This window comes from Ochlerotatus camptorhynchus, unplaced genomic scaffold (genome assembly GCF_037179485.1).
Source record: "Ochlerotatus camptorhynchus isolate MF236.1 unplaced genomic scaffold, CSIRO-AGI_Acam_v1.1 ptg000042l, whole genome shotgun sequence".
NCBI lineage: Eukaryota > Metazoa > Arthropoda > Insecta > Diptera > Culicidae > Ochlerotatus > Ochlerotatus camptorhynchus.
In genome coordinates this window covers 131,198-143,302 of record NW_027040533.1, presented here as the reverse complement: position 1 = coordinate 143,302, position 12,105 = coordinate 131,198, and the positions used below count along the sequence as shown (strand labels likewise).

At 37.8% G+C, this 12,105-nt stretch overlaps 1 protein-coding gene across 5 annotated transcripts in view; it reads left to right on the top strand.

Annotated features, from left to right (window-relative positions):
- Cka (Connector of kinase to AP-1) overlaps positions 1-12,078 on the top strand; it is a 63,533-nt gene extending 51,455 nt beyond the window's left edge. For 4 of the 5 annotated variants that reach the window (XM_065237151.1, XM_065237147.1, XM_065237140.1 and 1 more), the window contains exons 5-7: positions 36-248; positions 348-461; positions 8,931-12,078. In XM_065237151.1, coding sequence (XP_065093223.1) covers positions 36-248; positions 348-461; positions 8,931-10,084 — 1,481 coding nt within the window. In that variant the 3' untranslated portion in view covers positions 10,085-12,078. The remainder of the gene's footprint in view (positions 1-35; positions 249-347; positions 462-8,930) is intronic. The other variant, XM_065237162.1, reaches the window with a different exon arrangement.
- The last annotated feature ends 27 nt before the right edge of the window (positions 12,079-12,105 follow it).

Genomic DNA, 12,105 nt, shown 5'->3' with positions numbered 1-12,105 from the left:
ATTCACCACTAATTATACTCGTTATCCTTTTGCAGGTCGTCGGACACCGGCGAAGAAATCCCAACCCTCGTCAATGACCGAAGCAATGATCATGGACTCGGAAGCTGCCGTTATAGCGAATTTCGAATTCCTAACGCAAGCCGACTCGGAGATGTCCGATGATGATGACATGTCCGACGAGATCGGCGAGAATGAGGAAACGGATATGAAGACGACAAAGCGAAAAGCCAAAGCTACTATGAATGATGGTAGGAATCAGATCTATCAGGCAACCTGTCGCATACAGCTTACTAAAATATAATTCTTATTGTCGTTTACTTTCACGCTTCCTGTTCGTCCTCCTCCAGATGACGTCGATGCTGAAGCGGATGAAGTTATCAATGAGCTGAATCTGCTAACAGAGGGTGAGGACAGTAATTTGACAGAAAACAGGAAAGCCGACGGAGGGGATTTATTTGTTGGTGAGTAGCTTAGTTCTCGCGGGAATTCTGATTTACTGTTTATATTGTTTCGTTGCATTCCCCTCCGTCTATTTACGCCAGGCTTCGGTTATTATTCGCTTGTGATAATTTCTTGCATGTAGTTTGTTAGTTACTATTACTTAACCCAATCCAATGTTACATCAACAATACCCTGCCTTTCCCCGTAACGGATAAGATGGGCGTGGCCGGCAATGGTAATTGTCATGCTTTTCTTGTTCTGAACTTTGATTGGACAACTATTCACTCCCAAATAGTTTTCCTTAAGCAATCACGTTAAACGTTGAAGTTGATACATGACAGTTGCCAGAATGCCAGTATGCAATCTACGAATTACTCCGTTACACACGCAACGTAACGCAACGCAAGTATTACTTAACCCAATCCAATGTTTAATAGTATTTACCGGTACATCAATGCGTATGTAAGATGATACATCATTGATAAGCTCTGCGTATGGTAAAACTTCCTTCTTTTTCGTTCTGGCTTTGACGCTCTTTAACGAGCTTTCACCTATTCTCAACTTAGTGTTCTTTGAAGCACTTCCTCCGATATTTAGGATAAAAATGAATTCAAAATATCTGCCACTAAAATCCTATATATAATATTTATGAAGAGCTTTTGAGCCTGTTGATTTATTTCCTTTTAATTCCGTTATAATTGCTTATCTTTTGACAGATACGCGTATTTCGTCTACTACTACTCATAGACTTCATCAGCGCCAAGTACTCAACACTGAGTGGTGTTGGGTACTTGGCACTGATGACGTCTACAAGTAGTAGACGAAATACGCGTATCTGTCAGAAGATAAGCAATTATAACAGGAAAGGAAATAAACCAACCCACTCAAAGCTCTTCATAAAGGGATTCCGTTAAGAGGTTCGACAAAATTAAAAGATTGAATATTTATAAAATAATATATGTTTTCTTAAGGTAAAAAGTTCATAATATACCATACTACCTACTAGGGTAGTTCAAAATATCGTTTTTCATCAACCCACTCAGTCGATTCTAAATCAGGTCCTGATTTGTATGGGAATTACTATGGGAAAAGTGAACTTCTTGTTTTCATCGTTCTAGCCTTTTTCCATAATGATTTGCAATTTGTTCTTATATGAAATTTAATCAGCTACATCTTTACTTTCTAAATGTTCCATAATTGTAAGAGAACTGTATTTGAAAAATTAACAAGATTCTATGAGCTGGAAATTTGTTTAAGACCGAGAACTAACAGGAAGAATTTTCAAGAGAAAATCGATAAGAATTGAGATAGGGAAATTTAGGTATTCTCTTCGTGCTTCGTTCGTGCTTCTATGGATTTGTTCAAGACGTAACGCACACATATGCAGTGATTGTTACATTCATCTATTGCCTGCTGCTCTATCCATTCCGATCCTATTGTCCAAAACTGTTTTTTCACGCTTTTACAACGCTCCAAATTTCTCAGTTGAGTGTGACTAAGCAACCTTTTCATTTAAACTGTGTGTTAGGCAGCTGTTCTATTATCTACAAATCTAAATCAGCAGCATGTTGTAGTGCGTATGTTCAATTTCAAGAAAGTGACTGCCTGCCGAAGCCGTCATTTTCCCTATTTCCAAGGGTATTTTGAGAAGAACTGCATGGGCTTGACGAGGAAAAATTCTGGTAAATTATATGAAGAATTCCAAGAAATGTATGAGTAGAATTAAATGGGAATCGTAAAAAGAAGTTAAGGAGTATTCCAAAGGAAATCGTCCATAATTTAATATAATTGCAATTCAAAGTTGAAGTTTTGACCAAAATTCCAATAAAATTCTGACAAGAACTCCAAAGGAATACCAAGAGAATTATGATAAGATACCGTGAAAACTCCATACTTAACGCAGGTTCAAACTTGACGCACTTTGGAATTAAATCGATGATTATACGAAACTCACACCGAATCAGTGGGGCAGCGAAGAGGGGGGGGGGTAGGGTTCTTTCGGAAGTTTTACTTTCATGTAGGTTCCTCGGACTTTTCTTCACCTAAAGATGCTTTGGGTGCTTAGAGTCCTAAATCGAGTTGTTTTGAAATATTCTATCGGAAATATATTTTTACATGTTTTTCCACGGCTAGGAATCAAAAATATCTCCAAATGACAAACGATTAACGAGCCGAACGATAACGATTGTATGCAATAATGAAATAATATTTTTTCCTTTTTTCATGACAAACTGACTTTTCAATTAAGCTCGCTCGGGCCAGTAGAAAGAAACGACCAAATTAAATTGTTGGAAAGATCCTTCAACAAGTAAAGCCGAAGATGATATACGTGCGTTAATGGAAATTTTTGTTTTATCTCTTTTCTCGATTTCAATCAAGCTATGTCCTCAACCATGTATATTGCAACAAAGCAGCCTTCTACTACTCCGATCAAGCCATATTACAGAGAGAGTTTATCGTGGCAGTAGTAGCAAGCGTTTTGTCTTTTTGTGTTTGGATTCGCTGGCATTCCGACATCATCTGGGAATTATTTCCAGGCTTGCTCTGAAAGTTTCTTCTGACTGACACCGTAAGATTCTTACGATTTTGGCTGGAAGATCCTTCTCTCCCCCAGGAAGGCCCAGATGTCCGGCTCATAAGGCCCGTAATATTCACCTTCATCTTGGGCTTGGGGGTTGATTTTGAGGATCACATGCAAAATTATTATTTCCGTTTTACACAAATAGGGTAAAGAACTACTTCAGCCTAATCGCCCATTTTGGGCCTATCGAGCAGAAAACTTCAAATAAATCCATGATTTCAGAGTTAACAAGTCAATTATGCGTTTGGTACGATACTTTAGTTAATAAGCTACCGAAGGAAGTCAATGAGAACGCGTGATATGAAGGTTTGCACCCATTATTCCCAAAAACAAAAGAAGCGCTCCGACCGAATCAAATGTTATCTTCATCCGATAGGCCGAAGTGAATTCATTGGCGTTTCAATGCGTTAGGTCGAGTTTAGAATTCGTAGGCCGAGTTTGGCGTCAAGAAGCAGTGTTAGACTTTTGACAATATCTCAACGATTGGTTCCTCTTTATCAAATCTTACGGTACGTACGGAAAAGGAAAATAAATTTGAAAGCCATCAGTAATAATAACATTCTGTTTGGTGCTAAACTGCGCTAGATTAAGAAAGACTAAGTACGGGTTGTGCTTAATAGGCCGGAAATGGGGTAGTTAACCCTATAGCGCTGAAGAACGTGTCGTGTTAGTTTTTACAAACAGATCAATGGAAAATAATTGCTTCTTGCTGAATTGATGATAATATCAAGGTTTTAGGCTCTAGAGTCGACAATATTCAAAATAATTAATTTGTTTATTTTGCTTTTGAGGATCGCTTTTGATTTTGACGATTTTGGGTTGGATAATCAAGCACTGGTGAATATCAACAAAAGCGTATTCGTGGATTTATAATGAACTCATTTGTTCATTTCGCTCGTACGTGACAGCGAAGATTTTCAAAACAAACGCAACAAACGATGCAGAGCAAATATTGAATATTCTCAATGTCTAAATATATGCAGACGACATGAAACTTTTCCTGGAAATTCGTGAAACGTCTGATCTCGTAGTATTTCAACAAGAAATTAATAACTTTTACACTTGGTGCACAAAAAGTTTATTAAACTTAATGTGAAGAAATGTAATTCCATTTCATTTACAAGAAAGAAAATTATTAGGCAAGAACATGTAACAATAGGACAAAACAGAGTTGAAATGTGCAATCAAGTTAGAGATTTGTTGAACATTATAATAACATTATCTACAAGGCAAGCAACATGCTAGGGTTTATAAAAAGGTTTAGCTTTCATTTCAATGATCCATACACAATCAAAATATTATACGTTGCCTCCTTGAGTACTGTAGTATAGTCTGGGCTCCATATCAAGATACTCATATAGACCACATTGAATAAGTTCAAAAACAGTTTCTATTATTTGCTCTAAGAAAGTTAGGCTGGACAAGTTTACCCTTACCATCTTATGAGTCTCGATGTATGTTGATCAATTTGGATGCACTTGAAATATATGATTAGCATGCTAGCTGTTTCCCAGGAAATCCAACTAATCCTAGCGGAAATTGTTTCCCAGGATGTCACTGCTAGAGTCGGTGTATAATGAGTCACGCCAAGTCTACCTATTGAACTGTCAAACCGGCTACCTATTGTGCAAAGTAAACAAACATTACGATGCTATGAATGGTCCACGAAAGGTATTGCAATAAAATATAAAATAAAATTGAAGAAATGATCATAAACACGCAGTGAGCATTAAATTGTCATGGGATACGTTTGTTAATGATCAGTAATGAGAACTTCTACTATTGTTTGATAAGATAATTTGACAAAATCACTGATATAATGATTCACTACAGCCGCAATTTTTTGTTCTAGCTAGAAGTCATTTGAAGTTGATGTAGAAGTCCTCTGTTGCCAAGTGAAAGAAAGGGAATCCTTCGAAAACCGTGATGCGAGTTCAACTGTTTTTCTCTTGGCGTGACTCATTATACACCGACTCTAGTCACTGCTATTTCAATAAAAATTAGAATTTGTATACACCCAGACAGAATTCCTGCCCACTGCATCCCCTTTCACACTAACTCTTCACATTCGTAACACAAAAATGGTTTGTTGACGTTTACCAAGTCAAAATAAAGCAATTGAAATCGGCCAGGTTGCATCTGCTGAAGCAAAAGAGCTAAGAAACGAGTTCGGATTTCTTTGTTTGTCTTGTAAATGCCAATATTTTTGTGTCAAAATCACCTTTAACTGTAAGAACGTATGTATTTCTAGTTTTCTATTGCTTGTCACGCTACACATTTACGTTACGCATCCTGTCCTAATTATTTTCAGAGCAAAAACATGGGTTCCAAAACAAAATCCGAAAAGATGTATATGGTCTATTCTGACGCTGAGCTTGGCACGAAACAGTGCATCTATTCGGAAATCAACAGCATTTTTTAGTGTTCTAGAGGCCATTGCAATGTCCGCCGGAGGCTGAAGCAACAAATACAGCGTTCACCGAGAAAGCCAACAATTTTGTCTGTGGCGGAGGAAATTCCGCGCAGTTAAGGATTTCTTATTTTCATTTGTCCATATAAAATACAGGGACCTTTTGCAATCTTATAAATTGGTCTAATTATGTATGTGTGTTTCAATTAATATATATATATAAATAAAAATAAAGTCAACAAAAATAAAATATAAAGCAGAATAAAAAATATGCAAAAATCTTAAACAAAATTTGGCATAGACCACCAGATAGCCTAGTCAGTAAAGGCACGGTATTCAATTCTTTCGAGTTGGAAATTCTCTCGACTTCCCTGGGCTTAGAGTATCGTTGTATTTGCTACACAATATAAAAATACACTGGAGTTGCTTTTTACGCGGATTTCGGAATTCACGCGGTTTTTTTTACGCAGATTTCAGATTTTTTACTTGGGCCAAAGGAGCAACAGGATCGAGCGTTAACGTATCGCAATTCCGGAATATGAAGACTGTTTTGAATAATATGTTTAGGTAATGGGCAGCAACAACGGTCAACGGATAAATGATTTACAGGTTTTATTTCTTAAATACTTGACATAACGATTGCCAGCAACGCCGGCTGGGCGTATCCTATGGCTTACCCTCCCTACTAACAAAATTCCACCCTTCCCGTGACACTTATGAGGGGTCGTAGAGTTCTCTGCATCTCTCTTAAGTAAGTGTCGGACTAACATTCCTCCCTCATCCCCACCAGATGCAAGGACGTGGCCAGGACAGCTCTGGTCTGTTGGAGGGAAACACATCCTTTATCTAAGAGGTAGTAATTAATCACAAATTACTATCTAACAGCAACGGATGAGGATGCGCCTCCTTCTTAACAACAGTTTAGAGCTCGTACCACCTACGACATTGTGCAACCTGGTTTATGCTATGCTATGCTATGCTATGCTATGCTATGCTATGCTATTTCAGATTTTTTTGCGGATTTCAGAATTTACGCGGTTTATCGTTATTCAATGGAGTCGCTTTTTAAACTGTTTTTTTTACGCGGATTTCGGAATTTACGCGGTTTTTTTTTACGCAGCACGTATCGAACTCCTGGAAGAACGGAGGCAGAGTAAGCAATGTTCAAATCTTACCACATTTTTCTGAATTTAAATGAGGGCTAATTGGAGTTCACACCCTCACTGAAGAAAGTCAATTTTGCTCCTAACTACTATGCCCAGTTAAAATTGGAGCGAAAAACGGTTGTTGGTCTACAGGAAACTGTAAAAGAGCTTAGTTTTTTATTCGAAAATAATGGTTCCATAGGAACTCAATTAATTTCCGTTGTTTTGTCTTGTTTGTTTTGAACTGATTTGACAGTTCAGTTGGATACACGGTCAAAAAGATCAACCCAAATTTCAGTTCAGTTTACTCATCAATCGTAAAAAGTGATAACTCGAGTCGCAACATTCCGTACGGCGGTGCTAGTGTTTCTAACGTATTTTAATTTGAATTCTTATACTTAATATTTCGAAAAATTTGTTTAAGCTTGGATGTCTGTTCTCTGTGGTAGAACCACGCAAAATTGATGTATCTCATGCATTTTTGACTATTATACTTTGTCTTAAATTTTTCAAGTATTTCAATGTTTCGATTATGGTTCACTATTTTCCTTGATTTGTTTTCCGTGCTGAGGACCAATGCTACCGACGCCAGGGAGGCAGCATCCTCACCTGGACCCTACCTATCGACCCATCAACTCATGAACTGGTTTGGCACATATAACTTTTCCGCGTTTCGGTTTAGTGAAACGGGACCCAAGCATGCTTGGCATACACAGTTTTGGTCACTAACTGCTCATTTGCTAATAACTTTGCACACTGTTGACGAAACATAGTTATTTTTGAAGCAGTAGATAGAATAGAGTTTAAGCTTGTTATGTATACGTAGATTTTAATTCTATTTAGTAATAAACTGTATTTGTTTTTGCGTTGTAAAAATGAAGTGAGAAATGCTCACTACACATCTCGGACTTTAAGTTCAAAAATTCATTGGTGTTGATTCAAATTTTAAGTTTTACGTACTCTTTGCATATCTATATTAAACTATGATATTATTGATAGATTAATTACTTTAAAGAAGAACACATTTCAACAACTGAGTGAAAAGTTAGTAACAAATGAGCAGTTGGTGTATACAACTGTGCATGCCAAGCATGGACCCAAGGTTCATTCCTGCTTGTTACAGGACCAAGTGCCACACCGTCCGAAGCGGTAATGAGCAAAAGCACGACAGCAGCGCTGTTTTATATCTTTTCAGGTTAAAGTAGAACGATATGCAACCGTACCTAATAGGATTTCCCGCCGTGTTTTATGAATGGGGCGGGGCAGAAAGTATATTTTGTGCAGAATATATAAAAAAAGGCTGGACTTCGTTTGTTAATCTAATTGCATATATAGAGGTACCAGATACAGTCAGTTGTTGGTAATTCACCAACAGAATAGAATGTATGTCTTTTTTAAGCAATTTTTTTTCTCAAATTTGAAAGTTTTGGCTATAAAGCGGGTAAAAAATTAACGGAATTTAACTTGTGCTTTTACTTATAATTGTAGTTTGCTTATAATTTTTTCCCGGAATAAAGTGATAAATCCATGTCTGTCCATGGCGGATGGAAGGGGGTGTTTTGCATGTCTAACTTTTTCAAGTTCCTCATTTCCTCATTGTGATAGGTGGTCACGCCATGATCCAGTTCCAGTTGACACAGTTCCTAGTCCTATCAGGCCTGTTTTAAATATGACCACCTTGGTGGGATTGGTTTGTTTTAAATTTGAAAAAGGAGACTACTTATAACTACTATTGTTATAGTTGTAACTAACCTACAACTACTATATACACCTAATCTGCTATATACAAATTGCTTATCAAAGCATGTTCTGATAAATTACATTTTTGTGCAAATTTATTCTTAATTTCGATAATTCTTGAATCTATTTTGGCAATGCCTGCCTCTTCATGTAAATTTGTTATTCTTGTGTCGAAAGGACGATCAAGAACCATCCTCAGCACTCTATTAGAGGCATGACAGCACCGTTGTTTTATATCTTCAAGCAGAACGATGAACAACCAAATTTTACTCGATTATGACGACTGGGTTAGGGAAAATCGTTTATTTCATGAAAACAGAGATATCATTTGTACATTTTTCTTAGAAAATTGAAAAAAACAAAAAATTATTTCAACAGATTCGTAATGTAACATCCTATCGATTGGCGTATTTGGATTTTATGTTCATCTATAAATGACAAAGTTACAAGCGTTCAAAACCTAACACTATTTCACCACACATATTTTTGATTTGCAGTCGACAAAGACGTAGTTCTACGTCAAAAACAAATGTTTGTTTCGCACAATTTTTGCATGTTACTGTTCCATGAGTTGTTCTAAATTATAAATTAACACAAACTTGTACAATTTCAGGCTACAACAAACCAGCCATACCACGCCACCCCACGATACCGGGAATCACCAGCGACGAGGAGGTGGACTCTTCGCTAGGGTTGGGTGAGCTAGCGCAACTAACAGTCAATAACGAGGCCGACTCCACGTACGAGGTATCCAACGCGAAGGAACCATATCGCAAGACCTGGAACGCCAAATACACGCTACGGTCACACTTTGATGGTGTCCGAGCCTTGGCGTTCCATCCGCAGGAGTCCGTTTTGATAACTGCCTCGGAAGACCACACGCTCAAGCTGTGGAATTTACAGAAAACCGTGCCAGCTAAGAAATCAGCTAGTCTTGACGTGGAACCTCTCTACACGTTCCGTTCACATACCGGTCCGGTGCTGTGTTTAGCAATGTCGCCCAATGGCGAACAATGCTACTCGGGTGGGCTAGACGGAGCGATCAACTGTTGGAACCTACCGAATTACAACATTGACCCATACGATAACTACGACCCAGAGGTAATCAAATGTACGCTGGACGGACACACCAATGCCGTATGGGGTCTAGCAGTGAATCACACGAAAAATAGTCTTGTTTCGTGTTCCGCTGACGGCACCGTTAAGTTGTGGACACCTTCCGGTAAGATTCCACAACTGAACACTACATTCACGTCGGAAACGGAAGGAATTCCAACGTCGGTGGATTTCGTCCGAGATCAAACCGATAGAATAGTGGTTGCATACAGTAGTACGCATTGCATCATCTACGACACGGAAACAGGCCGGCAAGTGGTTAAACTAGAAGCCAGTCAGGAAATGACGGGCAACGTAGGGAAACACATTAACAAAGTGATCAGCCATCCGACGCTACCGATAACGATTACGGCGCACGAGGACCGGCACATTCGGTTCTGGGATAACACCACCGGTTCGTTAATACACTCGATGGTGGCCCATCTGGACGCCGTCACTAGTTTGGCCATCGATGCGCACGGGTTGTATCTGCTGTCCGGGTCACACGATTGCTCCATTCGACTGTGGCACATGGACAACAAAACTTGTGTGCAGGAAATCACTGCACATCGTAAAAAGTTTGACGAAAGTATATTGGACGTAGCATTTCATCCTTCGAAACCGTACATTGCTAGTGCGGGTGCTGATGCAATTGCTAAAGTGTTCGTTTAATATAAGCCACGCTATAAATTTTATGAATGTTCTGAGCTACGGGCGGTACTAGCGCGTGTAGATCTTATCAAAATTATTCCTATTCAAGCTGAAATCACGAAAGCCATCAGATTTACTAGGAAACAATTTATACTATCATATGCGAAAGTAACCGTCAAAATGGTAAACGTCACGCTACATTACCACGTGGAAACAAAACTTACGTGTGTGGAATAAACTGACCATACCGACATATCGATTCCATTAGCATTACCGAAAAACATTGACTAAAATCAACTCAAGTTTGAAGCAACAGCTTTTGCGTTTTGGAACTGATATGGAGGCATGGTTTGTGTTCGTTATTCGTGCGTTTGTTAGTTTCGTCCATGTCGAAAGTATGGCTGGAGGTAAAAGAATGGCATGTTCTTTATATGATAATATATACAAATGCGGGCAGTGGGAAAGAGATTCAAACAAAAGATGACGATATGGTAGATACAACAGAGAAAAGTAGTTGTTTTTAATTATCACGAACATTCTAGTTACAAAAACATAATGAAAGCTGACGATTGAAAGGAAGTAATAACAGACTTAGTAATATGCATGATAATTTTTACAGAAAAAAAAACAAGAACTCACATAAATACACGCAGCATAACACACAAACACATACATACATTCTTACACGACTACTCGACCCAAAAGTATTTGGAAACCGAATACAACAAGCTGCGAACTTCAGAGTTTGAGCAATGCGAACCATATGACATACGTACATACCGGGCACTCCTTTAACTCGGCTGATTGCTAATGGACTTGTTAATGGAATAAAAAAAAAGAAGTCTGAAACGGAATGCTGAACTGGTCTAAAGCCGTAACGTAAAGCTTGTTGGAACGTTCCAGAAAAGGTTTACATTCTGCTTTTTTTTTTGTTCCTCTAAATTTCGTCAACTTTTAGGTGATTTCATTATGAATTTCTGGAAAAAAAATCGCAAATAATCCAAAGCAAATGTTATGAAGGATATCCAAAACTGATTCATTTCACAGACAATAGAGAACGCGAAGTTTCGATAAGATTCCAAATGTATCACGGTTACGGCCCTGCACTGTGCCGTCCCCTGATTCAATTGTTTAAATTGCGTCACTGTACCGTTTCAGATTTTTTGTTTTTCCATTGCTTAAAGATGTCCTAGCCAGAATCGTTGAAGAATAGTGAAATAATTCCTATGAACGAATTTTATAGATAATTCACAAATTAACGGAATAAATTAGAACGCCAACCAAACAAAAACAAAATCGTAGAAAATCTTATCCCGTTTTTAAATACTTCATTTCCTAATCAACCCACCTCCCTACGTTGTTTATCTCCTTGCTTCCTGTTTGATTACGAACAAGAAGCACCCTTAGAGAATGAATCTTTACGTATACAGAAACGTTGTCCCCTCTGCGCGTCTCCTATTCTCCCTCCAATGCGTCACTTTCGTACTCCCAATAGTAGTCTGTGTCTGTTCATTTTTTAATAGTTTTTTATGTTTCTTGAGCAAAAAACGGGCAGAAATATATTAAACAGAAATAGTGTTGAAACAAAAACTAAAAAAAAGTATAGAGGACTCATTCATGGATTTCAACGTGAGTTTTAGATCTTAGTGTAGAAAGTGATAAGAAAAATGATATAAAATGCAAATTAATTGAAAAGAAATATGTATAACAATGTAGACTCCTACATAAAAAGAAATCCTTAACATGCATGATGGGATAGGAAAAGGAAACAAAGGAACAAGTTTAGTCATTGCAAAACAAGAACAGCCAACTAAACGTCTATCACGCACTTGTCAAAAAAAAAACAAAAACAACAAAAGTATAATGTGAGCCGCATCCAATGAAGGCCGATCACAGTGCAGAATCATAACGGAAAAGTGAAAACAAAGTAAAAAATGTATTTATTTTACTCATATAATCGTAATACGTTGTTAATTAATGATTTGATTTATTATAAATAAAGTGTAGATTAATTATGGTTTTGTTCTTTTCGTTCAATTTCA